The 27,510-nt window shown below is 42.5% G+C and overlaps 1 protein-coding gene across 1 annotated transcript; it reads right to left on the reverse strand.

The window, feature by feature from the left end:
- Nucleotides 1-15,039: 15,039 nt before the first annotated feature.
- FAM3B (FAM3 metabolism regulating signaling molecule B) lies at nt 15,040-26,193 on the reverse strand (the record flags this gene model as incomplete). The annotated part of the gene is made up of 8 exons (XM_082336424.1): nt 15,040-15,126; nt 16,029-16,161; nt 16,905-16,992; nt 18,199-18,249; nt 20,602-20,660; nt 21,364-21,487; nt 22,304-22,447; nt 26,175-26,193. The coding sequence occupies 8 exons, from the start codon at nt 26,191-26,193 to the stop codon at nt 15,040-15,042; spliced, it is 705 nt and encodes a 234-aa protein (XP_082192550.1).
- Between the last annotated feature and the right edge of the window lie 1,317 nt (nt 26,194-27,510).

Raw genomic sequence — 27,510 nt, forward strand, 5'->3', positions numbered from 1 at the left:
CTGACCACACTGCAGTCAGTGTTCATTAGAGCCAGCCCTTCTTCCAACTTCCTCCTCTAGCAGTGACTCAGAGGGCTTGTTTCTGCACGCTGGCTGCGGGCATGTGGCAGGGAATGATACAGAGCCCGGCAGCACAAAATGCACAGGCAGCACCATGGCTGGGCATGGGCCGCGGCAGGGGACCCCAGCTGCAAGCTCTCCTGGCCGCCTCCACCATCCTTCTTGCACTGAAGCGTATGGGAGACCTATCTGTGCAGGAATGGGCTTCTAAGTCACAGTACCGATTAGCTTATTAATTTTTGGCTGTGCCTTTGTTATATGGTTGATTCAGTTATGTGGTTTTGCTTTATCACAGGACTATGTTTCAAAGGAAAAGAGGAGCTCTGGGCAGTATCATCTTGCTGTGAAGGCAGAAATCGGAGTTCTGCTGTTTCCAAATGTCAAGATTTCAGTTCTCCTATTTTCTCCTGAATCAGCAAAATAAAATCTCTACCGCGTTACCAAGAAGTGTTTTAGTGTAATGCATTGAAAACAGGTTTATGTTTATGTAATGATTTATAACAGCATGTTTCAGTGGCAATACAATTCTACAGATTAAGATAACACAAGAAAGGATGTTTAAAAACAGATTAAGCAGAATTACATTCAAAACTCAGAAGTGTAGATTATGTTTTGAAAGAATTTGAATGAATAGAAAAATGGGACACAATGCAAAAGATGAAAGACCAAGCATTTGTCAAAGTAAATTTGGATTATACTTTAAAAGTGGAATATAAAAATGTAATGTAAATGTACTAGTTGGCAGGATTATTATGTGTCATAAACCATTAGGCAAAATCCTTAACCATAAAATCATTCCCATAGGACCGGAATATCGTCTGGTCAAACCTTATAACTCAAAGTGATTCAGACTGTGGTGTCTCGGGCTTTATTCCATCGAGTCTTGAAAGCTCCCAAGGATGGAGATTCCACAACCTCACTGCGAAATTCCTTCAAATGATTAAATAGCCTTAGAGTGATTTTTTTTCTTCTTCATATCCAGCTGGATATATGCCCTGTCTCTTATTTCCCCTCTGTGCATCTCTGCAAAGAGCCCAGCTCCATCCTCTCAGACATAAGTGCTGGGGGGTTGCTACAAGCCCACCCCCACAGCCACCCCTTCCCTGGGCTGAGCAAGCCCCAGGGGCAGTGCTCCTGCCCTGACCTCCCTCAAACTTGCCATTCTGTCCATGTCTTTCTCATACTGGGGCCCCTAAACAGGAGGCTGTATCCAGATGAGGTCTAACAAGTGCCGAGCAGAGGGGGACAGTCACATCCCTTCATCTCCCACCTGCTCCTGTCCACACGGCACAGGGTGCTGCCAGGGTTCCTTGCTGCCAGGACACGCCGCTGGCTCACGTTTAGCCTAATGCCCACCACGACCTCCAGGGTCCTTTCCAGCAGAGGTGCTCCCCACCCGGCCAGTCCCCAGTTCATGGCACTGCAGGTGTTTATTCTGTCCCAGGAGCAGGATTTTGCATCTGTCCTTGCTGAATGGACAAGGACCTTCAAAAAAACCCCAAATAAATTAACATCCACAGGCAACAGTTAAGAAAAATACTGCCAAATAACCAAGCCAAATATCCGTACAAAAGCAACCCCTGCCTAAATAAATAAATAAAAGTCCCACAAACAAGCCAGAACAAAAACAAAGCCAGCAGTAAGGAAACAAATCCCACAAACAGCTACTAGGAAAAAGAACACGCACCCCCAAAAAAACACACACAACAAAACATCCTGCCAAAATTAATGAAATAACCCCAACAAACACAAGCTACCAAAAATAAGGGGAAAGAGGAAAAAATGAAGAAAAATATCCAAACTGATGTAAAACGAAAAGGAAAACCCAACCTGGTTAAACTGCTTAAAAATTGCTTGACTTAGGAAGATAAACATAAATCGGCAAGGGAAAGGTGCTCATTTCAAGTCTCTCCTCTTCAGCTGTCTCTTGAGCTCCAACCGTGCAGAAGCTGGGTGGAGCAAGTAGTAATGGCACTTTTATACAAAAAAGAGAAGTTGACTGGGCCATCATTTCAGTATAGGACACAGCTAGGAGGAAAGTGAGCACTTTTATCCCACAAGCCTGCTCAGTAGCTCCTTTAAAACCGCGTAGCTGCCTGTAGTTCTGCTGCTGCAAGAGTCTAGTTCTGGTAGTTGCAGATGAGATGGCTGTGCATCCACAGCGAGGGCGACTTTAGCACAGCACAGATGTGTGCTGTCAAGGGAGAAGGGTCTGGTTTTGGGGTTTAGTGTCCAATGCATCCCTAGTCTGAGCAGTGTCAGTCTAGAGTAGAAAACTCCACCATTCCCCACTGGGTGACGTGAGCAATAACTGGATGATGTGCATTCAAAATCTTTATATCAATTTATATCAAGCATATCGAAACTTATTTTAGGCTATGTAAATTCCTTCAAAGAGGGGGACAATTTCCTCGATTTATATAACACAGTGTGGCTAAGAATTGGAACTGTGTTATCTAGAAAATTAAACCTATTTGTTCAAGGGATATTGAAATCTGTTAATGATCATTATGATGATAGTATCTAAATAGAGAATGGATCCTGACATCTGGATATTTACAAGTGGTGATATTTTTCCCTAACGTCTTTTCTACTTTCCTAGCTTCTGACAACGAGAAAGGAATAGAAGAGCATTGTCTGTTACAGATAAGGCAAATAAAGTCAGTTCCTCACAGCTGTTCAGCGCTTTAGTGTTACAATTTGGGGCAGGGTGGGAGTCTGAAGCGTAAAATACTGCATGTAGTGTATATGATTGCCTATGAACTGTTTAGGTGGAACTAGCTTTGCATGTGCTTACTCCACTTCTGTTCCTTTAATCTTCTTACATTAAAAACTACTAATATGAGCTCCTCAATTCATGTAAATCACAATTAGCACTTTCAACAGGAAACTAAATGGTAGCAGAGGACCTGGCAGAATAGTGTTGGGGAATTTTCATTGTACCCCTTGAGGCAAATTAAACACGTTTGTGCACAAATACAAAAAGATTTAATGAACAATATGTATTGGGCAGAGTCCTACCACCATAAGCGGTTCTACAAGGACTATGCAAAGACGTGGCATGGGCCGAGTCCTGAGACATATTTGCACCTGTACCCATGATGTGAGCATCAGCATGGGGCACCTTAGCCCCATGGTCAGCCCCTCAGCACCAGCTCTGCTGCCCAAAGGTGTCCCCAGTCCCGCTCTCCCAGTGCACCATTGCTACAAGACAATGCTGTGGCATTTCTTATCTCATCACCTAGGGAAATTACACTCCCTTACAGGCAGCAGTCCTGCCTCTGGCATCCCTCCTTCCAGCCAGGGTAACCCCTTCTTGCCCTCCATGCCAGATCATTCCTTGGTCACGAATGACCATTGCTGAGCAGTTACAATTCAAATTTCCTCTTCCATGGCATACTAGCAAAACATGTTATGAACTAAATCAATGCAGTCTCTTCACTATGAAATATGTCTGTAGCTCAAGCTGTTTGAGCTTCATTCCGTTAAAACAAACAGAGGTGCAGACACCAAGCAGTGGACTGGGAAAGAAGGAGAATGCTTTCACCACATCTTGGGAATAAACAACTGCGTAAGAAAATCTGCAGGGCGAGTTTCATGTCTGAGTTGCACCAGTTGTGTCTTATAAATGTTCAAGTACTTCAGAAACAGCCTTTTTATAAGGAACAATGTGATCCCTGACTGACGTATATATGTTTCACTTGATGTTTTGTGGCTAAATTATATATTTGTGAAACAATACCTTACCTCGTAAATCTCTAAATGCAAATTCCTCTGTGGAAAATCCCTGGGATATTACATATTAGTTTCAGCAGCATTAGAAAATGACTGTTATACTGATATGCTCATAAACAAGGAGTCTCTTATACCCTGCTGAGCAGTGTGAAGAAGCTTCTCTTTCCATCCTCATTTTACTTTCATTTTTACTTTACTTTTACATTTATTCATTTTTACTTTATTTTTACACTTTTACTTTCCTTCTTCATTTTACTGCATCCCTAATGGAGCTAGAGCCAGCCCTGACAGCTAAAGGATGTGTTGCATCCCTGCAGAGGTACCTTGCAAGAAAAAACTGTGGGAAATTATATCATAGGAAACCCTTGAGCCCTTGTTTTTAATACAGTGCTATAATAGTGTTAAGAGAACAACAAGAAAATAGAACAACAAGAAAATAAACCAACAACAAAATGGAACCTCCTTTTTTTGTCCATGGGGTTGTTAGCCAAGGGAGAGGAGGAGCACAGCACATGGTGTGGTCCTGGGCTGGGCTCCCATCTCAGGGGAATGTTACACATTGATCCAGAAGAGGAGAGCTGTGGGCAGCAGCAGGGAAATTTTCTTTCACCTCTTTGTTGAAGTACCCCAGGTGTTTGGGGAAGTGCAGTCTCCCAGAACAAAGTTATTCTGCATCAAAGTCTCACCAGCCCTCAGCCCCTGCTCTGGAGGGGGTTCTCAGCAGCATCAGTTGAAGCTGTACGTGGGCATGGGTTTTGTGACAGGCAAGACCTGAACTTTCTGTGCTCCTGCCCATTTCTCTGAAATGACATGAAACAGGGCCCCAGGACCCTAGAGAAGAGGGATGAAAAAGCCCTCAGTTTGCTGATATGGGCTGTCAGAGGTGGGACTGTCAGTAAAGCAGAAGAGATCACTCTAAAGCAGTTGCTGGGTACCTGCAGAGGCACCCTCAGGCCAGCGCTGTAGTCGATGAAGTGAACAGGGATGTGTGGAGTCTTGGTAAATTTTGAGGTCCAGACACTTTATGTGTCTCTAAAAATCACCACTTGCTTATTTGTGTGGAAGAAGCTTTGAGCCTATGGGAGTTTTCAGCCAATGAAATCACCACGCAAGACCGACTGAGCCCCCGCAACCCTCTTGTGATGACTAGAGAACAGTATAACTGGTGTACCTGATATAAAAAGCTACCTCAAAGAGTAACGAACAACCACCACTCAGGAGGAACTCCTCATTCAGGATAGATATGACCCCTGCAAGAGATCCTTTATTCTGCAACAGCGAGCCTTTCGACACGCTCAAAAGATCAATAGATTAGCCCTAATTTTAGATCAAACGTGCACAGTGCCCAGAGAAGTGGCCCTCAGAAAAAGCCCTGCAGTCAAAGCCTTTTCTGCCCCAGCTGGAGGCATCTGCTGCTTCCACATGTCTGAGACATCACCTCTTTGCACTGCGCATTTTGTGCAGTACACAAATATCGGGATTGTCCCCGGCTACAGCATTTTGCCTCATGTCACAGGGGAGACTCAGTGCATCCAAACTGGATTGCTTTTGGACGAGGGCAAGCCAGCAGATGTGTGCCAGGAGTGCACCTAATGCACCTCATTCAATCTCAGGTGTACAGTCCCTGAGAGCAAAGAAAATGTCATCCGAAGCAACCTCCTCCCCCCCAGGAGCTATGTACAGTGAGGCCTTGGTAGGGAGTATTTTGCCCCACCTCTGGTGGTCCATGCTGAGGGAGCCAGACACAGCCTGAGCGAGCTGGAGGGGAACCCGGGCAATATCTGCAATCTCAGGGACAGGTAAACCTGAGTGGGGTTCTCAGCTGTGCCAGCCTGTGGGTAGCTTTGCCAGCCCGCAAGTAGCTTTGCCAGCCCGCAAGTAGCTTTGCCCCCCAACCCTGTCTGTCAAACTGAGCTACCAGTTTGTAAAACAGGTCTAACTATAATGTACTCACACATGCACATGTATGATGGTGAAGATCACTGTGCATTTTAAGCGAAGAGGATTAAAAGCCTGATCAGAAAATCGTCCATGTCAGGAGAAAGCACTTACCACAACATATGTTAGATTCCTTGATCTTTAATACTGGGCAGCTGTGGAGTAATTATGGGTGGTGTCTTCGGTTATAAAAGACAGACTCGTGAGAAGTCATACAGCAGTGGCCTCTGAAGGGGTGGTGGATGTTTGCTTTTCATTCTCTCTGCAGAAGGAGGTTGCTTTTGTTTTGCTTTGAACACATCAGCTACAGTGACAAAGTGAGTGAGAAGTTATTTTCCGTTCTGATTTCTTCTTCTAGCTCATCTGAATAAATACCCCTGTAGATACACTGAATAGGGGGTTTCCTGTCCCTAGACCAGGATTTAAAGTCTGTTAGTGGAAAGTGTATTTAGCCAAGCATGAAGAGCCACTGAAGTCAGGTCCCCCGCCTCCCAGATGGCAGGGACTGTGAGGTCAGCTGTGGGAGACCAGCCGCAAGATGCTGAACCCAGAGAGAGACGAAAATGGCTCTGGCTGGGAAGCTGGCGTATTTATAAAGGTAAAAGTTAAAGTGTCCTGGTCTTTGAAGAGATTTTCTGTGCACAGGGGGTGGTCCCTGCAGAGCGGCAATTTGTTCCCCAGAGAACAGCAGAGAGTGAGCAAATGAGGGCTGTGAGGTTAGCACAGAGAAAGACTGCTGTGTGCCGTCATCTCTGAGTGGAGGGAAACAACTTAATTCTGTAGACAGGGCTGTTATTCTGGGAACGAGGAGACTTTGATTAGGATTGTGTGAAAGGATTTTCTTCTGATCAGAGGCTTGGGTTTTGTAGCCCTGGGAGGCTCTTATTTTATGGCTCACTCTATGCTTTTTCTTTCTCAGCTCCATTTAACCTCTCAAACGTTTCTCATTCCCTTTCCCTCCCTTACTGTTGAAAGAAGGAGCGGGAGAGTTTGCTTTCTGGCTTACAGTATCCCAGGCATGCTGCCATCATCATGTGAAAGCGTCTGATTGCTGAGAGGGTCTCGAATTTGCGTGCGTATGTGCAACAGAGTGAGTGGGAAGCCTGGGTCCCCTGATAGAGAGCAGCAGTTTACGCCAAAGGTGAGCTCTGGGCAAACACGGGCCAAGCCACAAGGCCTGCCCATTTCAGCAGCACTCTGCTCTCTCTTCCTGCTACCATTTCTCTGTCTCCTGCTCAATTGAGTTCATTTTCTTCAACATTGCTTCCATATTGCTACTTGGAAAAACCCTAGGGCAATTAGCTCATTCTTCCATGCAAATATGGGTTAGATCAGTGAGGTTTAGTTGTATGTGAGACCCTGTAAGCCCATTTGCTATTCCTAAATCATTCACGCATTGGAAAATGTTGGAAATCCCCTGGTGTTGCTGGCTATTCTTGCAGAACAAAAGAACTTGGACAAATAGGGTTATGGACCATCCCTCCATATTATGTGTTTGGGGGAGGAGTGAGGAAGGGTCTAGACTGCTATAGATAGGAAACTGAAAGTGATGGCATCTGGGCTGCCAAAATTACTCTCATGGCCTCGTCGTCATTATTTTCTTCAGGAAAGGAGAGGGTTGTGAGGGGGCTGAGGAGTGAAGGGATTCCCAAACAGCCTCTCAATGGCACTTGCCAAGTCATATCTCTAAATAAATCAGTGGGTGACGTCCCCATCTGAACATGGAGAAGATGCATACTCAGGGCATGCATATACACCCATGATCCTGAGAATAATAACTTTATATAGACAGAGACACCCTGTATAAAATACAGTGCTTCCAAGTCTGTAAAAACTCAGTTTATATGGCTCCAGCTTTGAAGGAAGGTAAATACCTGTAGGGCCATTTTGTACATCCTCATGTTCTGCTCCTATAGCTTACCTGGAGAACAGGCAAGATTTTGTTGTAGGCAAGAGGCTTCGTTCACTCAAAGAGCAGGAGGAGGAACACCTCATTTGGGAAGTGGAAAGGGAGACACAATTAAAGGGGCTGAGAAGTTATCTCTCGCAGCTTTTAGCTCATAGTAGAAGAGGCACAAATTTCCACTTCTGCTGGGTCACCAGGGAGAAAGTGCACTGCAAGCAGGAGCTGGAGCACTCTTACATTCAAACTCTTTTTTTATGGGCAAAAAGGAAGCACGCCTTATCTCTCTCTCTCTCTCTCTCTCTCGTAAAGCCATCAATTGACTGTTAGTATAATGGAAATCCTAACAGACTAACTCATGAATCATTATTATATGATGCAGAGAAACAAAGAACAATAATGCGGGTAGTGTGCTTACATACAGAAAAAGTCACAATAATAGCGATAATACAATTGAAATTGTAACACACACTTCTTAGCTCACTCCTTCACTGCTTCTCTGGGTCCTAAGGTCAGTGGTTTCACACGGTGGTGTTGGTGGTGGGATATTACAGTGAGTTGTCAGCACCTGGAGTCCTTCACAGGGAGGAATACGATGTTCATGTCGATGTTTTTTTTTTTTCTTCCTCTCTCCTTTCTTTTCTTTTTTGGTTTCCTCTCTTCCTTCTTCCATTTAGAGCCACATATATATATTTGCTAATGCATATTTACACCTTTCTCTTTCTTCATTGGTCTGCAGCTCCAGGTTACATCTGAATTTACTATATACAGTGCCATTTACATACTAGATACTATTTCCTTGCTCTCTTTGTTCCCCCTAAAACCAGTTCTGTCCGGCTCCAGGTCTGCAGGTTGGGGGTTTTTTGATTTTTTTTTTTTTTTAATTGACCATTAGTGAGTTGGGTGGTGAACAGGTTCCTGTTTGCCACCTCTGCTATGGAGCCAGGCACGCTCAGCTGAGGGTACAGCTGGTGGTGGTAGTGGTTATAAATGGTGGGATTCTCAGCACTTTTTATTAAAACCATGACTGTTTGCAAGCAACCTGGAAAAAATTAATTACTGTGTTAATCACAGCATAGTGAAACATGTGAAGAGCTGTAGGAAAAATCAGGAAAGCTGAAGACATAAAATAAGATGCCATAGCCTTTAGTAAATAGCACAATTCAGATCTCAGAGGATCAAGATAAATCTTGCCTTTTACATCACTATACCATTTCCTGGAGCAGATGATAATCAGGGTTAACACTTGTACCAGCTGGAGCAGCTGTGCTTCTGTGTGCTTAAATGCTTTTTCAGATGGAGCAATATTAGGGTTGGTATATTTCCAATTTTTCCTTTCTTTAACATAACAAAGCATAATTACAGGCATAAAAAGAAAGCAAGAGGAAAGGACTAAAATTATGATCAATGAACAATTCATACTAGAAAAGATTATTTACTGCCAGGACAATGCTTACCAAGAACTAGTAAAATAAATGAGGGAAAATTCTGTTATTTTTTGTTCTCAAGAACCACGCTTCTCCAGGACTGATTAAGGCTCCAGTTCTTCAGTAAATTGTGGGGCTAATTGCATGATGCTGTGGTAATTGCTATTGCTGGGAGCTTTGCTGTACTGCAACACCAGAAAGCCACTAGCAGATGAGAAAGTTCAGGGTCTGACCTGAAACCAACTTTGGCAGCAGTTGAGCTGGAGCAGAGTGAGGCTCAGCATTGCCTACATTAGTCTGCTGAGCTCCATATTGCTACAGCTAGTTTCTGTGACCTACCCAAAGCAGCTAGCTTAGAACTGAAACTAAATGGATAGCTGCGTTTTATCTTTGTTAACTATGCTTTTTCATCTCCACCCAATGGCTTGAAAAGTTTCTAAGTGGAAATTAATTTGTGAATTTTAGAATCCCTTTTCTTATATGTTCCTTTTCTTTTACTTGAAAATTATTGATTTTTTTCTAGATTTCCTTCTCAAGGAAATTACTGAGGCCCCAGCAGAGCAGGCAATAATTTACTGCAGAAGGGACTTATCCTTAGGGCTGAAGGTTTCTTGTGGAAGGATCCAATCCATTCAAGCCATCTTGTGCCTGCAGCGGGCATCCCTGGGGAAAACACAGTGGAGAGCAGGAATACCTCACATCACCCAGAAATCTCCCTCATGAATGTGGAGGAGGTGAGGATGGAGGAGGAGTGGTCTTTCTCCTCCATCTTTTCTTACAGTGGCATCAAAAAATCAAAAGACTGCTGATCTGGGACTGTTGAGCCCCTGTTCACCGCTGCAAGGAATGTGTGCTTAGCTGGTGAGTGGCAACATGGCAAGTAAAGACTTCAGCTATTAACTAAACATCCAGAGATGTGGATCACTGGACACAAGTCTCACAGAAAGCAGAGCTTTGCTCCTGGGCTCCAGTTCTGTCCTGTAAGTTATTAGAAGGAAAATCAGAAACTAGCTGTACGTAGTGTTTGCTGTTCTGGCTGCAAAATCCAGAGATACTCAAGGTCTAATTTTTCCACTTGTAGTCCTTGCAGGCAATAAAATCTGATTGTATGGCACAATGCTATTCAGTGAACCAGGATGGGAGCAAAACTGGAACTTATAGTCAGATGTGACCTCAGAGCACTAATAACCCTTTGGAAAGTCTTACTTCAAGACCTTATTCCTCTTTTCCAAGTCCAGGTTGTCATAGAACTTCCTGGCCTGAGAGAGAAGGTAGAAGTTCAACCTCATTCCTGAGAACTCTGGTAGGAAATGCCCAGGAGAGAGAAAGCGCCTATATAAAGCATAACTGCATCAGATTTGGACTTCAGTTGGACTTAATGATCTTAAAGGTCTTTTCCAACCTAAACGATTCTACGATGCTAAGAATTGTATCAGAAGTACAAGGTTGAAAAGTGTATTGCTTTTGGCTGAAATATAACTATTAAAAAAGTATTTTTTTATTTTTAATGAGACCTGCAATGGAGACTGGGCCAGCCTGAAGCATCTGTCTCTATGCTATTGCCTTTGGAAGAGGGAAAAAGTCATATTAGAGCTGCTAGTGTAAAGTTTTGTATTTGAAGGGGAGAATCTACATTTTCTAAGCTGTGAAAATCTCCCCAGAAAAGAAAAAAAAAAAAACAAAACCAAAACACAACCAAACAAAAAAAAAAAACCACCACAAAAACCCCAACAGAGAAGTGAAATCAAAACTTCAGAGTTCCAGGAAATGAGAAATTGCTGCTGCTCAAACATTATTAAAACCACCCATATTAATCCCCTGAATTCTAGTAATCATTCAGCATTTCACCTGCAGCTAAGAAGAGATCAGAGATATGACACTCGTATATTACTTCCCACCAGGCGTTACGTATAAGTAAAAGCATCAGCTTCTCTTTGCTCTTCTGAGTGGATTGCAGTCAGTGAGAGTTTTGCTTTAAGCACAGCCTGCCTGCAAAAGGGCATCTTTCACTGAAGTACTTTTCCTTTCTTGTATTTTTCTTTTAAATATAGTAGAAACTTCCCACTTTGAGGTAGATAACATTAGACAAAGAACCTAAAGAAACAGTTACCACTGAGAACCTGAAAATGTTACCTATTATTTGATCAATATTTCCTACCGCTGCCATCAAATTGGACTGCCAGGGATCCAGGGATTTTTAAGAGACATGTCAAGATCCTGAAATGCTTTTCATTCTCTTAAATGGAGAGATAAAAAAGGGCTTCTGTCCAGGTATTTGTACTTTGTACTTTATGGAATTGGTCGTGTCATGTTCACACTGGAGGGGAATGTGGGAATGATAGCTACTTTTCTAATTGCTTCTATCTAAAACATCTACCTAAATGGTCAGGGGATATGGGGGACCTACTTGAACACTTCTTGTGAGGAATGCCGACCAGCAGGCAGGTGCCGGTGGGGAGATTTGAAATGGGAGCCTGCCACTGGCAAAGCACAGGAGAGGGAAGTCTGGCACCTTAGAGGCAAAGCTGCTGGCTTCCCTCCTAGCTGCAGGTGAAAGGCAGGGTGACCTCCACCCATGTCCGTGCCTTCCAGTGTCTGCCCAGGAAACCTCCCAGGTAACTGCAGAGCGGTCGGGTACTTGTACGAACAGATGCAGAGGATCTGGAAAGGTACTGCTGCCACCTGCTGTGCCATTTTGCTTTTAAATACACAAACCCAAGCCCTGAGTAATGTCTAAAGCTCATGTTTTCCCATTGGATTTACTTACTAGGGTTTAGAAAAAGACGAATTGCTCTGCAGGTGTTAACCTTATTTCATGGTGCTGACCCTGCATGCTGTACGAACCACCCAGAAGTAGCTCACAAGGCATGGTGAAGACCACAGCACCTACCCGGCCCAGGAGAGCGCAGCAAATTGCTTCCTTCCTCCTGCTTGTGGTTGTGTCAGCTGGCATTGACAGCACGGACTTCCACCGCTCGTGTTTCCCTGTGGTGTAGAGCATGTGACAGAGAAGGTAAGGAAGGAGATCTGCATTAGGGATCCTACACCCTATGGCCTCCCACCCCCAAATAAAATTAAATGTTTAACTTGCTGGTCTTTTGATTATTTTGAAACCCAAAGCTATTTAACATTTCCCCAGATTGATTTTTTTCAAACTTACAGGTCCATGAAGAAGCTTTTCACTCTACCTTTGAAAGCAGTTCGTTTAAAAGTGCCCAAGTTGTGTGTGCAAAGTCCAAATCCCACTTTCAAACCATCTCTCTGTAAGATTGCTTCTATTCTGAAAAGTGATTGAAAAAGTGGCACCTTTTTTACTGAAGTGACCACTTTTCCATGATTTCTTGAGATCAGAGAGTTATCAAAGTACTTGAGGCTCCTCTGCCTACCATATTTAAACACTGTGGCATGAGCAAAGAAGGACAAAGTGGATGACAGCTGCTCAGCACTGCAGACTATTAACGCTCTTGTTGAAATGACTCAGCTGTATCTCTGAAAAAGTGAAAACATGATGGAGTTAACATTTTGCAGGGACTTGTGCTGTGAAAGGTTCTCAGTGGTTTGATCTGTGACTGGTATTATGAGTTTGCACCTTGTACTGTTGACCATTTGTAAAGAACAGAGTGAATGTAAAGTATGTAAAGGGCAGACTTGGAGTACGTGCACACTTCATGGTAATTGCTAAACAGAAGTTGACATAACATTTAATTGGAATTGATGTAAGATTAATTGTGGCCTGGAGTAGAAGGCAATGACTGTCCGACTGCACAGAGTTCGAGGACAGTCTCAGAGCTTGGCTCTCTGAGGATTGCCAACTGTTAGTACTGTAATGATGTTATTTTTATAATTCAGGCATGTAACAAAGGGTGATTACAACGTAAAGGAATAAATGTTCTGCCAGTAACATGAACACTGCACAAAGCTGTACACTTAAGAAAATAAACATACACAAGCCATATGTCTTGGCATTGATCTGGATGACAGGAACACTAATGTACAGCTGGTTAGATCACTTTATCCAAAGCACAGGAGAGGTTTGATTTCTCTGCAATGCTGTAGCATCCCTAGGAAGCACATACAAGGCACCTGGAACCCGCTGCTTCAAACCTCCCAAGGAATAAGCGCTGAAGTATTTTCACAGCAGCTCTGTCCCACCACAGGCTCATGTGGAAGCTAGACACCTATGATAGTTCTCCTCTCTTGCTAAAACACGTGTGTAAGGAACAGCAGCAGATGCAGAGAAGTTTTCTTAACTGCAAAGCAGCCTGCAATTGCTAGCGAAGCTTGGTTCTTCCATCCAGATCCCTAGCTTTCAAGAACGAGGCCAAGTTCAGCATGTGTTACAACAGTTCACGTGCATTTACTATTAGATGTGTAAAATACCAAAATGAGGCCCCGACCTACACAACTTGTAGGATGAACAAGTAAAAAGAACAAAAGAAGAATGACTTAAATGTGGAAAAATATTGAAACAGCTATTAAAGTACTCAATTTGTAACCACCTCATCAGTAGCAAGGTGATAAGGAGCAACCATTGTGAGTCTGCCAAAGTCAAATTGAGTCAACCTAATTTAGCTGCTTTCTTTGGCAGCGTCCCTGGGCTATGGAGCAGTTTGCGAACTGGTAGCAGCAAATGTAGCTTTAGGGACTGGTGGGGGACATGGTACCAGAAAGCTGCTGGGAACACAGCAGTGACTACAAGTAGGTAGTGGCAGCTGTGACGAGGGTAGAGATTTGGAGCATCACTGAGAGGGCTTCAACCAGGCAACACGGACAGCGAGAGCAGATTGAATCTGGCTGTTGGCAGCCACCCTCTTGGGTCACCACTTCTGATTTTCTCTTGCCCGAAGTCTGGAGTGCGGAATGCTCGCAAGTAGCTGCATTGAGTGCTGTGACCCATTTGAAGCACAGCACGTTAAGAAAGTTGCTGCTAAATGAACGTTTTAATGTTGAGAAAAATGTAAAGAAAGATTAAAATATACCAGGTAGGTTCAGCCTAGGGATGAGAGAGTTGATGAGGACAGTCCAGATACATAATAGACTGGCATAAAAAGGATGCTGATGAGTTATTCTCCGTGTAGTTGGCTTGGTCCTTTTAGGCTAATTCAGTGTGTTTGGGGAATAACTAGAATAACAGTGAAATGCTACAGGAAGCAACTTAAGCTGTGGAATCTGCCATACGGGAGGCTTCCGAACAACCGGCGGACAAACACCAGTTAAGAAAGGTCCAGGCATACTTGATGTGCTTGAGAAAATGGGAAACTGAATAAATGGCTTCTACAGTTTCCTTACAATCATGTGTTTGATTCCACAGTTAGCATGAGTAACACTTAAGCTTGCATGAAGTCACTACATTTTTTTTTAAGTAAGGTAAACTTACAGGAAGAAAAAATAATTAAAACAAACCATGTAGATTTGCAACTTAAATTTGGTAAAATAATTCAGGTGACTTGATCTTTACATGTTATCATTACTATTCCACGTAGTCAACATCACTAAAACCAGCTCAACAAATGTAACTGCTATTTCCATACTTTTTCTGAAGAGAAGCGACATTACCAATTAACTAACATCAAAACAATTTGATTGCTAGTGATTTTATATTACAATTTAGACTAAGTTCTATTTGCATATTAAAGAGAACCAAAAGAAAACACATACTAAAAACAAATAAACAAACCCAAACCCCTAAAATTACTAATGAAAATGTATACTCACTTTCAAAAATCCTGGTATTTTATGACTGACTTCCTGAACATTGTAATTCCAAACCAAAGTATTTTATTTCCACTTGTCATCAAAATACCTATTTGTTTTCAGATTATAGTAAAACCTCACAGAGGAAAGGAAGATGAAAAACTGTGCATATGACTTATTTTACAATTAGTGTACAGATGCTTATGGGGTTCTGGAAGCAATTTACTAGAGTCATAGTTATAAAAACATAGAATCATCTTTATTTATGGGGTATGCATTTGTTCAGATCAGGTTTCTTGGGATACAGCCTTCTATCTGGATTTCAGCTGGCCAGCCACCGTATCTGTTGTTCTTGTCAGAGTGGTTTATCTGTTAGGGAAAAAAAAAATAAAAATCAATATTTGGTTCTCTATTTACAAACTAGTTGGTCAAACCTCATACAACAGAAGGGGGTAATGGGGTAGGACCGGGAAGCTAAGTAGCACGTTGCACATCTTGCTTGATATAATGGGTGAACATTCCACCAGTTTCTCTCTTGCACAGAGTGCTTTATTTATTTCCCAGAAGGCTGTCACTAAATTGAATACTTTTTCCTGTAGAAGCTCTGTAATGTGAGGAAGATGATTGCAACAATATTCTGGGAAAAAAAAATATGGAAGTTTCACATGCCTTTGGAGGGAGTCAGTATCCAGGGAACTGACCTCTGTATTGGGTTTTCTCATTTCTGTCTGCCTCGCTGTCATCCAGACAAGCACTACTGGGCGTATAGAAAGCAAATACAACAAGGTGACAGATGCAAACAGAAATCTGATATAAAAATGGTATCTTTAGTCCTCCTGAAGCCTGAGGGCAAGTTATTCAGAAAAGTTCTGTGATGCAAGCATTGCTGTATTTGCACGGCCAATTTGAGACAGCCCAATTTTCATATAAAAACAGTCTTTATTTTTAGGAAGTCCTTGGAATTTGTCCTTCCACAAGAAAATGTAAGTCTCTGTACAGCATGTCAGGTTGGACATTTCAAAACTGAGACTCTCTAGAATCACTGGTCAATTCTGAAATTTGTCTACAGCTGATTCAGTGCTGGTGTGGTAGAAGCCAGTACTGTACATGGCCCAGATCCAAAGCAAAGAATGATGACACCTTAGAGAATTTGCTTTGTACGACTGAGGCTTACTGAACAGACTACAGTTATAGCCAATCCAAGAAATCTGCACCTGAAGGTTATACCTGATATACAGACAAATACAAAGTGAAAATAAAATTAACCTGACCTTTTCTTTTTGGATATTATCCGGCAGCTTGAAGCCTTTGGCAGCTATAAAAGCCCAACTTGACCTGAACTTCATATTCCATATTTCTTTACTTCCCAGCCCTTCTACTAATTTTTTGGCATCATTTTTCAACCTAGGAATATTTAGTGAAAAAAAGTGTTAAAAATTCAGGATGTGAAAAATGCTGAAAAAGAACACAGCTGATTCATGCATTACATTAGTAGGTCAGCAAAAGCAACAACGAGAAGTTTAAAAAATCCTGAGAGCTGTCTTAGTAGCATGCCATTAAACTCACAGAGCAAAATCCTTTTTCTTCCTCCTCTCTACATTTCTGATGTGAATACAACCTGTTTGTAACAGCATAGCCAAAAGAAAAATGTATCTCAAATACTATTTGATGTTTCAACCCTTCTTAAATAAGGACAAGGGCATTAAATGCTTATCAACCAAATGATTAAGTCCTTCCCTGTATAATTACCATATCACGAATTCAACTAAAAAAACACGAAGATTTGAAATCACTTGAAGAACTCAGGTTAAGATGTAGGAGGGAATGCAAACTAGATACATTATAACTGGAGGTGTGGATACTTTCTTAACAGAAGGTTGTGACCCAGAGGTAACAGCAATGTCCTTTATGAGGACAACTGGTGCTTTTAAAGAAATGTAACACTATCTATCCATCTTTGGAAGCATCAACATACCCGATATGGGCAAGCACTGAATGGATGTGGAATCAAAACCTTTTAGGCGGGAAACGAGAGGACAACCCTGACTATAGAGTGAAATTTGCCATTCTCTTACACCATTATGCAATAGTGATTTTCAAGCTATCAACTGCTCTGTTCCTCAGCCTGTCATGAATAACTTGCTTACCGGGTGCTTCCATCATCATGAGTGACCATCAAAAGAAGGGACCCCTCTGGTGCATTTTTAATGAAAGTCACCATCTCTCCTGAGTGGTCTGTTGAATCAATTACACAACTGATAATTCATTACACACACATCACATTCCACCTACTTTCAACTTGTTTTCACTTTTTGGCCTTGTTTATTCAAAATGAGACCTAATTAGGCAATTTTCCTGTGTATAGGCAGAGGGCCTAATCTTGAAAGGTGCAGAAAGCTGCTAGCTGTCACTGAAGACTAGGAGAGCATGGATTGATCTGCATGTCCTGGTAGTAAGCAAAGATACTTCTGACCTTCTACAAAAGTCATTTATGCCCAGGGTAAGTATATAGATGGTTTCTTATGTTTACCTCACGTAATATTATACATGCAAGCAAAGCATGGAATAACCCAGAAGTCATTGCTATTCTGGGAGCTTTCTACTACCATGCTAACTGCAGAGCTGAGTTACACACCCCATTGTACACCCACTTTCATTAAGTGGCAGCTTATTTGCAGCACTAAGCTATTTATTGGTTTTGCAATTGCTAAACATACACAAGAAACTTGTTTTCCATATGAAAAAAATGTAAGAGGCACCCTGGAGACATTACAGTCTACATATCGTATATAAAATTCTAGCCCCATGATTAGTCCTAATGAGATTTCTATTCATGCACCTAAGGTCACAAGCATTTTTAAGTGGTCAGAGAATCAGCTTCCAGTGCCGCATAGCATTCTGCTTCTCCTTACTAATAGGTAAGGAAACTGTTATCGTTCAAAGTTTAGAAAACATGTTAAAAGCTATTCTTAACGTAGATCATCTTTCTAGCTACATGGAAGGATGTTAAGAGACAGACTAGCATATTTCCTACAATGATTTTACAGCTAAAATAGAATAAAACGTGTCAGGAAAAGGAATTTTGCTGAAGTATCTGGATGTGGTACCTGGTTAAGTGCTACTCCTACCAGACTGAAATAATGGAGGGGAAAAAAAAAAAAGACAATTAAAAAATGGCAATTTGACAATTAAAAAAAAAAGGCAAGACAATTTAAAAAAAAGACAATTAACTATCTCAACCAACAGGAGAAATACAGCTTTTGAGGCAAAATTTGTCATCAGATCTGGCCAGAGCATGTTTTATGAAGACAACAGCTATTTGTTTCTAGCTGATCCCTGTCAATAATACAATCATAGTAATTTGAAAGAGCAGGATAATTATATAAGTCCTTTCTTAATGCTGAAACACTAACAAAAGCTCTGTTGCACTCTCTTCCCTACCTCCTTCCCACATGTCAAAAAATTTTGCCGATGTAAGTTTTCCTGTTTTATCTGTAATTAAAAAAAAAAGTTGTGTAAATACGAGCAAAAATTATTAAATTCAATCAGCATATACAGTGTTTTCAGCTAAAGCTAGGCATCTCTGTGTATTATTGGGCTTCTGAGTTTTCTTTTGTTTATTTTTTTAAATTGGAAGGAATATGGAATAATGAAGTTTAAGTTTTAGGGACAATATTTGGGTTCATGTAGTCTCTGAATCATTTATATTATATTATATTATATTATATTATATTATATTATATTATATTACTTATATTACTTTTCATTTTAAAGAAGGAATTCAGTTTACTGTGTGCTTCCATGTTTTTATATCTATACATACACTACACTAGGTCACAACCATAAATAGGAGAATTGGTTAAGACTAAGACTATTTGAATGAGCTTAATATTATTCTGTGCAGTATTTCAGATGTGCAAGCTTTCATACCATTTGAATCTCAGTGGACAAAACTCAACACTCATCATTACTATATCGGAAAATGGGCATGCAAACAGTTAGTAATTCCAGAACATTTTGGTTCATATTCATCATTAATTATGCTGCTGTTTAGATGGCTATCTTTGTTTAAACAAGACATGTACAATTGGAAATACTTTTTGAATTTCTAAATCCATGCCAACTGAGTTAATTGATTTTTGTTATCCAAGACCCTGCTTGGATCCCTGCTACGTGAGAGGATCTTTTCCATTTAGAGTGCATCAGCTCATTTCTAGTGAGAAGATCCAGCAGTTCCTGATTCCTTTCTGGCTTATCTTTGATCCATATCTGGTAAAATCATGAAGGCAAATTCTTCTGAACATAGGACTCTAAATGGCAGGTTTATCATATTGATGAGGGGAAAAGGTGGCAAAAATCTGTCAGTGGTAAAACAGCATTCTAGAACTGGGCTTCTGAGTAGGGATCACAAAAAAAATGGAAAAGGCTGTAGTGAGGGCAGCAGAAATCCACAACTCTCTCACTCTGTGTTTTTAGCTTGGGCTTAATAGTTCTGTCATCCTTCTTACAAAAGACCATATTCATTCAGAGAAGAAGGAGTTATCATTATGGAATAAAATACAAGTATGATGTCATAGGAAACTTATTGAGCACAGTCGTTAGCTTGACGGATCTAATCAGAGGACACGTAGAAAATATGTCTCACTACGAAGTGGTTCGAGATAATGGACAGATTTACCTGCAGATGGAGAAGAAAGCGTAGCTAAAACGACTATATGTGTGATGAAGAAAATGGCTGTTTAAAACTGTGTAAAATTTGATATATCACTTCTTTTTCCTCACTAATGTCAGATGCAAAGACAATGCTAGTTCCCTGCTCCTATTTGCTATAAACTTGCTTATGCATTCAAGATGAATATTTGCCCTATTACTCTACAGCTATATGCTGAAAACTCATTTTCAACTGTTTACCTATTATAACCAGTAAAGTTTTTATGATTCCTTATTGGAAAAAAAATGCAGTAGTTAACTGGGAAAAAAAAATTTTAGAACAGATTCTTGTCTACGGTAATTTAACCCAGTGACTTCAATAAAATCATGCAAGTTTAGACAAGGTTAAGATCTTGCTTAGCAATACTGAGACAAAAAAACTGGAACATAAAAGTTTTGTGATCAAAGCCAACTTGACTGTGCATCTGAACTCCCTTTCTTCCCCTCCCCCACAACATTTAGGCATTCATTTTTCTCAGCATCCATTATTGAATACACTGCACTTCATCACCATTCCCACTCATCTAAATTAAAATGGTGCCTCCAGATCTGGAACAGACTGCACCTTCTGCTTTCCAATAGCTCCCACTATAGCAAAGACATATAATGACAGTTTAATATTAATCAAGCTTTGAGTTTGTCTTTCTGTCCACTGACCAAGTCTGGAAAAGGAATTTATACCTCGGTTGTACCTTGGGGCAGAACTGCAATTCTCAGTTACTGCTTTCCCCTTATCAGTGGAGCATTAGATACCTTTTATCAAGGACTGAACCTGAAAGTTGAGTCTTACTGCTGGAGATCATGGATATTTTTGCTATGTTACATAAGAAGCAGTTCTTTTATCTAATAAAATACACATATACCACTGCTATGTACACATTTTCCATTTTCTTATACTGATTATGAACGCATTTCTTTTGTTTATCCAGGAGACTATTTGTCTCAAACACAGATTTGTTTTTCTTACATTTAACATGAATCAAGGTTGCAATTTTTGCCTTTCCCTTTCCTTCCATATAGCTAGTAAGAAAAACCCAAACTCAACCAAAAAAAACCCCAACTCCCACCAAGAACCTTTGTAAATTATTGCAGTACAAAGGCATGTGTCTCTCTAACATTTTTTCTGTTACTTACAATTCACAATGGCAATGTTTATACCTCTTCCAACATTACCCTTCTCTTCGCTTACAAGCCTGGAATTGAAACAAATACGTTATAAGTAGAATGCATCCATTCAGAAGCTCTGATCCAAAGTTATATGTACCAATGCTAAGTCACTTCCTGATGTTCATGTTTTCTTCAGTTATTCAATACGAGACTTTGTAGTAAACAAGAGCTACGGCTGAAAAATATTGCACATTATATCAGTAAATTTCCTTCAACGATGCACAATCAGTCTTTCAAAATGAGCCAGATCAAGAAAGTACTTTGTACAAATGCAGCCAGAAAGATAGAGTAGAAAAAAAAACAAGATAAAATGTAGTTTTGTGGCAGTATTCTGTGTGTGCGGTATCTACACAAAAGATCATTGCAAGGTTTTAAAGTCACTCTACCTGTCCAATTTGAAAAGCCATGAAAGAACTTGACTTTCAGAAGGTGTTGACCATTCAATATACTGTAAACTGGCTATTTGGCACCATGAAATTTAAAATCATACTTGAAACTAACAGTTGAATGCAGCTTATGTAGAGGAAAAATGAAAATAAACTGAGATTAGGTATTTAAAAAAAAGGGGGGGGAGGGGGAAGAGTTACATACTGCCAGATATATTCTGAAGTTTATCACCAGAATAGGAGCCCCCTCTAGGATCTTACTTGCTGCTAGTGAACCAAAACGAAACACCCTTCTTCACACTACAAAGCACTTGCTTAGATTTAAAGTTAGACTAGTACTCACAGCTCATCCTCAAAACAAATTTTAGCCAGCTTTCCTTTGCCACCACCACTAAGAATCCGATAGGCATAGTTCCCAGGTGAGCAGGGAGACCAGTGATCACACTTCTGCCTTTTTGGGACTGGGGCTACAACAACAAAGATGAGAAAACGTTTTCTTGGATGCTGCATAAACAATTTCTACGTGGAAAGAATCACTTAATGTCAACATGCTAAGCTCAGACATATATACACAGGAGGCAATCCTGCCAATTTTCCAGTATCGTGGCAATATTATCACAGATTTGCCTGGGCTTTAAGTTATCATTAACTTTCAAACAGCTGCTGGGACCAAGAGCAAGCCTATTTAGGGAAAAATGCCCCATGTAGTATGATCTGATTTGAATCTAGAATAATTATTTTCTGCCATTTCATATAACAGGAAACAAGGGCTAGAGGGATGAAGGATTCCTATCAATAGCTTGAAGTTAATGGTTATCATTCTCATTTTAAGCCTTTTTCACAGTCATAGAATGAGAAGAATGTACACATTAAGCCACCCAGTCAGATTAGAGGAAAGAAATAATGAGAATTTAATCACCAAGTTTGGTTAGTGATTCAACAGTTTGCCATAACTGTAAAATATATCTGATGATAGAACCAAAGCTGCAGCTGCAGCTTTGAGCTTATATGCCAGCAAACAAATAAGGTGCTCTTACATTACTATTCAATTAATTATATTTGCATACTGGCAAATATAGGCTGACATTGTGTTTCTTCAAAGACAGTGTCTAAGAAATAGTTCAGACTTGCACTAATTAATTAACTTTACACAGCTTACTTCATTCTTACAATAGCACATACCAAATCATTTATTAGCTAACAAGCCATTTGTCATTTACCATGTAAATACACAATATTAAATATAGTATAAGGAAAAAAAAAAGAGAAATACAACTACACACCCCTCAACACTGGTTTCTTTCCAATGTCTTGAAGATTAGCAATAGATGCTGGTATTGCCTCTTTGGGTACAAGCGCAGAGATAAAGCATCCCAAGTACCAAGCAGCCAACAATGTCAACAGGAGCCCTGCTAACTTCACAAGACCTGCCAAGGGAAAAAAAAAAAAAAAAAAAGACAGACAACTACAGAGATTTAAAGGTGTTTTCACAGCAACACATAAAATCTTGTATTTTCTCTGGCATTGCTACACAAACTGGCTATTTTATTTCTGATATACTGTGTTAACCACAGCCTTCAGAGATGCAGCAATAGAGTATTTGTTGCATTCCCATCTCTGACAACCCCCTTCATTTCTAAAACTTGATCTTCAAGCAGAAAACTCCCTCCCCAAGACTTCCCTCCATCCACACCCATAATACCCCAAAGAAACACGAAGTTCAACTTAATCCTAGTAGGATTTTGACTCTGGAAAGTAAGTACCAGATACTACAGTTGACTATACAGGTAGTATGCAGTTACTACTGATTTTTTGTGATAGGCGGACACTACAGGCATGATTTAAAACGCTGACCATATGGGGAACTCCCTCCACTCACCCATTTGACACGCTGGGTGAAAATAACTGAAGAAGGCCCAAACAATCTCATTCACACAATGAGCTCTGACTGCGTTCAAACACGACTAGAGTGACTGTTTCACCTTCTCTCAGTTATATCGCAGTTTCCATGGACTGTATTATGAGCGCATCTACGCACTATGAAAGCAGCAGGATTCACAATTTTCCTGACTATGAAGAAATATAAATCAATTCCATATTGGATATCTCCTCTTCCTCATCAGAAATGCTAACATGCGTTCCTGATCTAGAAGAAATGCACCACCTAATTTATGATGTTAAACAAGGAAACATCACACTGCAATTGTGAAACACTGATGTTTTGATATCACGAGATACTTCCTGATCTGTAAAGAAACATGTCCTTGAACGTAACAGTCCATTAAAGTGGAAAAGGAAAATTTTTTGCTTCACAGTCCTGAAAATCAAGTGCAACAGAACCAATGTCCAAAAATATCCAATATGTTCACTTTGCCAACCTGCTAGAAAATATTGTGTATTATCTAGCCTAAATCTTCCTTATAACAGTTTACACTCAAGAAGGTATTCCTTTCCTTCATGGAACTGCCTTTTATAAATGTTAGGATTTCTGCCCTACCCGTTCTCTACAATAAGGCTGAATTGTTCACTTGTTCTCCTGCACGTTTTGCAGGTCCTACCTGTCTCCCATGAATTCTGCCCAATTGGTCTGTGTCTTTCACTGCAGAACAGACACACTAGTCTAACATGCACATTCTGGAGGCTCTAATTGCAGTTATTCATGCAAGTGGGAAGTTTGACTTTTTTTCTTAAGAGTAGACTTTATTAACTCAGGTTCCATTTATAACCCACTATAAAGACCAGATCTTTTTTCCTGTAAAGATTTTGCCTCTCTAGCTACTCCCTACCCCGTATTTGTGCATGTAGTTATTCCTGTAGTCTACCTAGCTTTAAAAACAAAAAGCCTAACGAAACACTGCAAAAAACGCAGACTGGCAAAGCTAACACCGTACAGTACTATCACCTGAACTCCCTCTTCTTTATAATAGCAACAGAAGTAGCACGTGGCCCTCTCTGACCCAGTCACCCTTAACAACTGAAGCAGAGCTGTACTCCAGCCCTTGAACGTCAGTGAGGAAGAATGCAGATGATGATTGTTATGAACGTTGAAGGTTCTTCTGCAAATAATCTCAGCTCCTCATTTCCTGCATCAGAAAAAGGGGGGGGGGGGGGGGGGAGAGAAAAAAGAGGCGACTGGAAACCCTTTTAAGATACTGATCTGAGCTCTTAGAACGTTCTGTGTCATTGTACTTAGGAGTCATAAGTGTGTGCATTTGTGTGACTGTAAGGAAGCTACTGTGAGAAACTTACTATATTTTCATTAAAGGATTAAGACTGAGAAAGTAATATAATGAATCTTCAGAGATATAACAGATTTCCCAATTATTAGCTCAGTCTAAGAGAAATCTGTCTCACTCTACCACTAGTAGTGGTGCAAACCTGCACTAAAATAATACTGAATATTACTCCAACATTTAATTCATACAGTGAATGTGTATGTGAACACTGACAAAGTTCATGCACACAAAGAGGGAAGCTGCAGGAACCATGTAGAATAAAACTTACTTTTTCTCTTTTTGAATATTAAAAAAATATCAGATTTATACACAAAATATATTTAATTTGTAAAGGAGACCAAGTCACAAGTTTCAAAGACAAAACCCAGGAAGAATTAAGTGAAAACTACAAGAAGTTTATTTAAAGATTTCAGTGATTATTTTTTCAGGGGTGGGGTGCATGGTAAAGATCTATGAGACCATCAGTCAGGTTTTGTTTTGCTTTTTCTGTTGTGGGCTTAGCAGGTTTATCTTTACCATAATTTTGCACTGTTTTTCATCAAAACTATGGAGCAACTCTGTTGCTAAATAGGCTCAACAGCACAGCATTTTACCTAAGTAGAAGCGAAAGTACAGGATGTCTAACTTTGGTTATTATATTCCATATTTTACTCAAACTGCAAGCTGCTTAAACGGTTCTAAAATATGCCTTTTAAGGTTTAAGGAATACATTTACCAACTCTTCTGCACAGTTTCTACTTAGTTCTCAAAATTGTCAGAAAACGTTTTCACTGTCAATCAACTTCTGGTTCTGCTTTCTTGGATTGAGAAGGCACCAGGGGACCGCATCGAAGCTATCATCTGCTGGGTCTACCTGGATTGCTTAGGTTTACTGAGGTTACATATCCTGCACGTGTACTCTTTTTTTGAGTACCTGCATAGACATGCATAAAACCCTACACAATAGCAGCTAAGCCATAAGCTCAGACAAACTTAAGATTGTTAAGAGAGCTTAAGATTTGCTATCCACAGCAGTTAGGAGTTATAAAATGCAAAGTCTGGTCTACATTCACAAAAGCCAGACTGCGCTTCTTTTGCTGATTTTAGAGGCTGTGGCTCCTCAGCACGCTACCGGGCTCAGCACTGAGGAGCGGTGTGGGGTCGGTGTGCCGCAGAGGGGCTTGCGGTGCTCAGACAGGTGGCACAAACCGCCCTCACTCCATTTCTGCCACGGAGAGGTACTCAGCCAGAGATACTCAGCAATGCTCACGGTGCCAGCCAGGGAAGAGGGCCGAGAGGAGCAGAAGAAACTGTGCGGACAGGGCGGATGGCGGCGTGGTAGGGCACGTAAGACGGCAAAGCAGAAGGAAAAGAAGACGATTAGCAGTCCCACCTTACAGCAACTCCCAATCTCCTTTCTCCCTCAGGTGCTCGCTTGCCCCTTGGCAGCAACCAAAGCACTAAATGCCAGCACAATATTATTTTTTTTTGTGCTTAGCTGACTTCAAATCCCCACGCTGCCACACCTTGCTAATACACACCCACCCGTACGCAGCAGGACTTTAACAGAATTGATTTAAGAATCGAGCTTAAATTATTCCAATGTAAAAAGCTGAGTGTCCGTCCGTTTTCAGACGTTGGCTAGGGGCCCAGCGGGGAGGCCCGGCACCGGCCCCTCCGCCCCGGCCGGGCCCCGGGCCCCGCTCGCCTCAGGGGACGCCGTCGGGAGCAGCCCTCCCGCCCCCTCCCCGCGGCGAGAGGGGCCTCGGCTCCCCCGGCCGGCCACGGGGCGGCTCCGGGCACCCACCTGAGGAGGGCGCAAGGCGGGAGCGAGGCGCCGGCAGCATCGCCGGCAGCACCGGGCGGCCGCACCGGGGCCTCCGCGCCTCCCTCCTCACGCAGCGGGGCGAGCCCCCGCCGCCGCGGGGCTGCTACTCACATTGCCGCTTCAGCCCCATGACTCAGGACGGGGGCAGGCTGCCCGCCCCTCTTCCTCCTCGTCCCTCTGCTCCTCCCGGGACGGGCAGGACCGACCCCCCGCCTCGTCCTGTAGCCACCGGGACGGCGCGGGAAGGGGAGCGGCCACCTGTCAGCGCCGCACCGCCCCGGCGCCGCCGGCGGCACGGCACGGCAGGGCACGGCACGGCAGGGCACGGCAGGGCACGGCAGGGCACCGCCGGCCGAGCCCCGCACCCCGCTGCCCTGGGCTATTTCTTCTGACGGGGAGGCCACGGCGGGCCGCCGGGGGAAGCGGTGGCTGCTGCCGCCACCCCGGCGGGCGAGGCGGGGGAGTCGCGGGGCACCTCCGGGGAGCGGAGCAGCCACGGCGCGGGGGGCGGGCGGGGAGGCGCGACGCCCCCCTCGCCTTCCCGCCGCTTTGCCCTTCGGTGGCGCCGGGGAGGACTGGGCGGCATCGAGGCCTCACGTTATGGCCTTGGCAACGGCGGTGAAGGGCCTGGCCCTCCTAAGGGCCGCGGCTGCTCTGGAGGAGGAGAGGGCATGCGGGATTAGGGGAAGGAGGATTCGTCGGCCAAACCAACCCCGTTTTGAGCCAAGGAAATACAACCGTAGATGCCGCCTAAAAACTCAAACATAAAGGGTAGTGCTGAAAGTCATTTTCCACAGAAAGAAACCAGCTGGCCGGCGGGATCAAAAGGAAGGCTCATACACCGTCTGGCAGCCCATTTGAAAAGCTGTGTACCCCCAAATCTCAAAATGAACCAGTTATTTTTAAGTCTGTTGAACCCAACCCAGAAAGCAAACAGCAAGCAAGGGCGGGCTTTGTCCTGGCGATGGCCAGGGTCTGCCTGGTGTTTTAGCTGTCGAGGCCACAGGGCAGGGTCCCACCGGAGCCCCCTCCTCTTTCCTCCACCCACCGCCATGGGACGACACAATCTGCACCAGGGCACCAGCCCACCGGGCCGAGCCCTTGGTTCATCTTTTCCTGCGGTGGGCCCCGACGGTGCTGCGAGCAGGGCATCGCGCACCCTTGCCTGGACGTTTCCTTCCTGGTGCGGTAGCTTGGTCAGTCCCCAGGTCCCATCTCCTCACCAAAAAAACTGGCACCGCTTGCGCTTGCGCCGCAGGGCAGCACATCGGCTTCTCTCCCGCTCCCCAGCCTCCCAGGCCAGAGGTAAAGAGTGCGAAACTACAGCACGGTGCTGGCAACGCATGCTTTCTAGTCTGTAGCGGCTGAGATGAGATAAAAGCACTGGAGCCCCACATCATGGGCTGGCTTTTCTTTTTTTAAAAGTTCCAGTTTCCAGCATGCTGTG

Source organism: Platalea leucorodia, assembly GCF_965183815.1.
Source record: "Platalea leucorodia genome assembly, chromosome: 2".
Taxonomy (NCBI): domain Eukaryota; kingdom Metazoa; phylum Chordata; class Aves; order Pelecaniformes; family Threskiornithidae; genus Platalea; species Platalea leucorodia.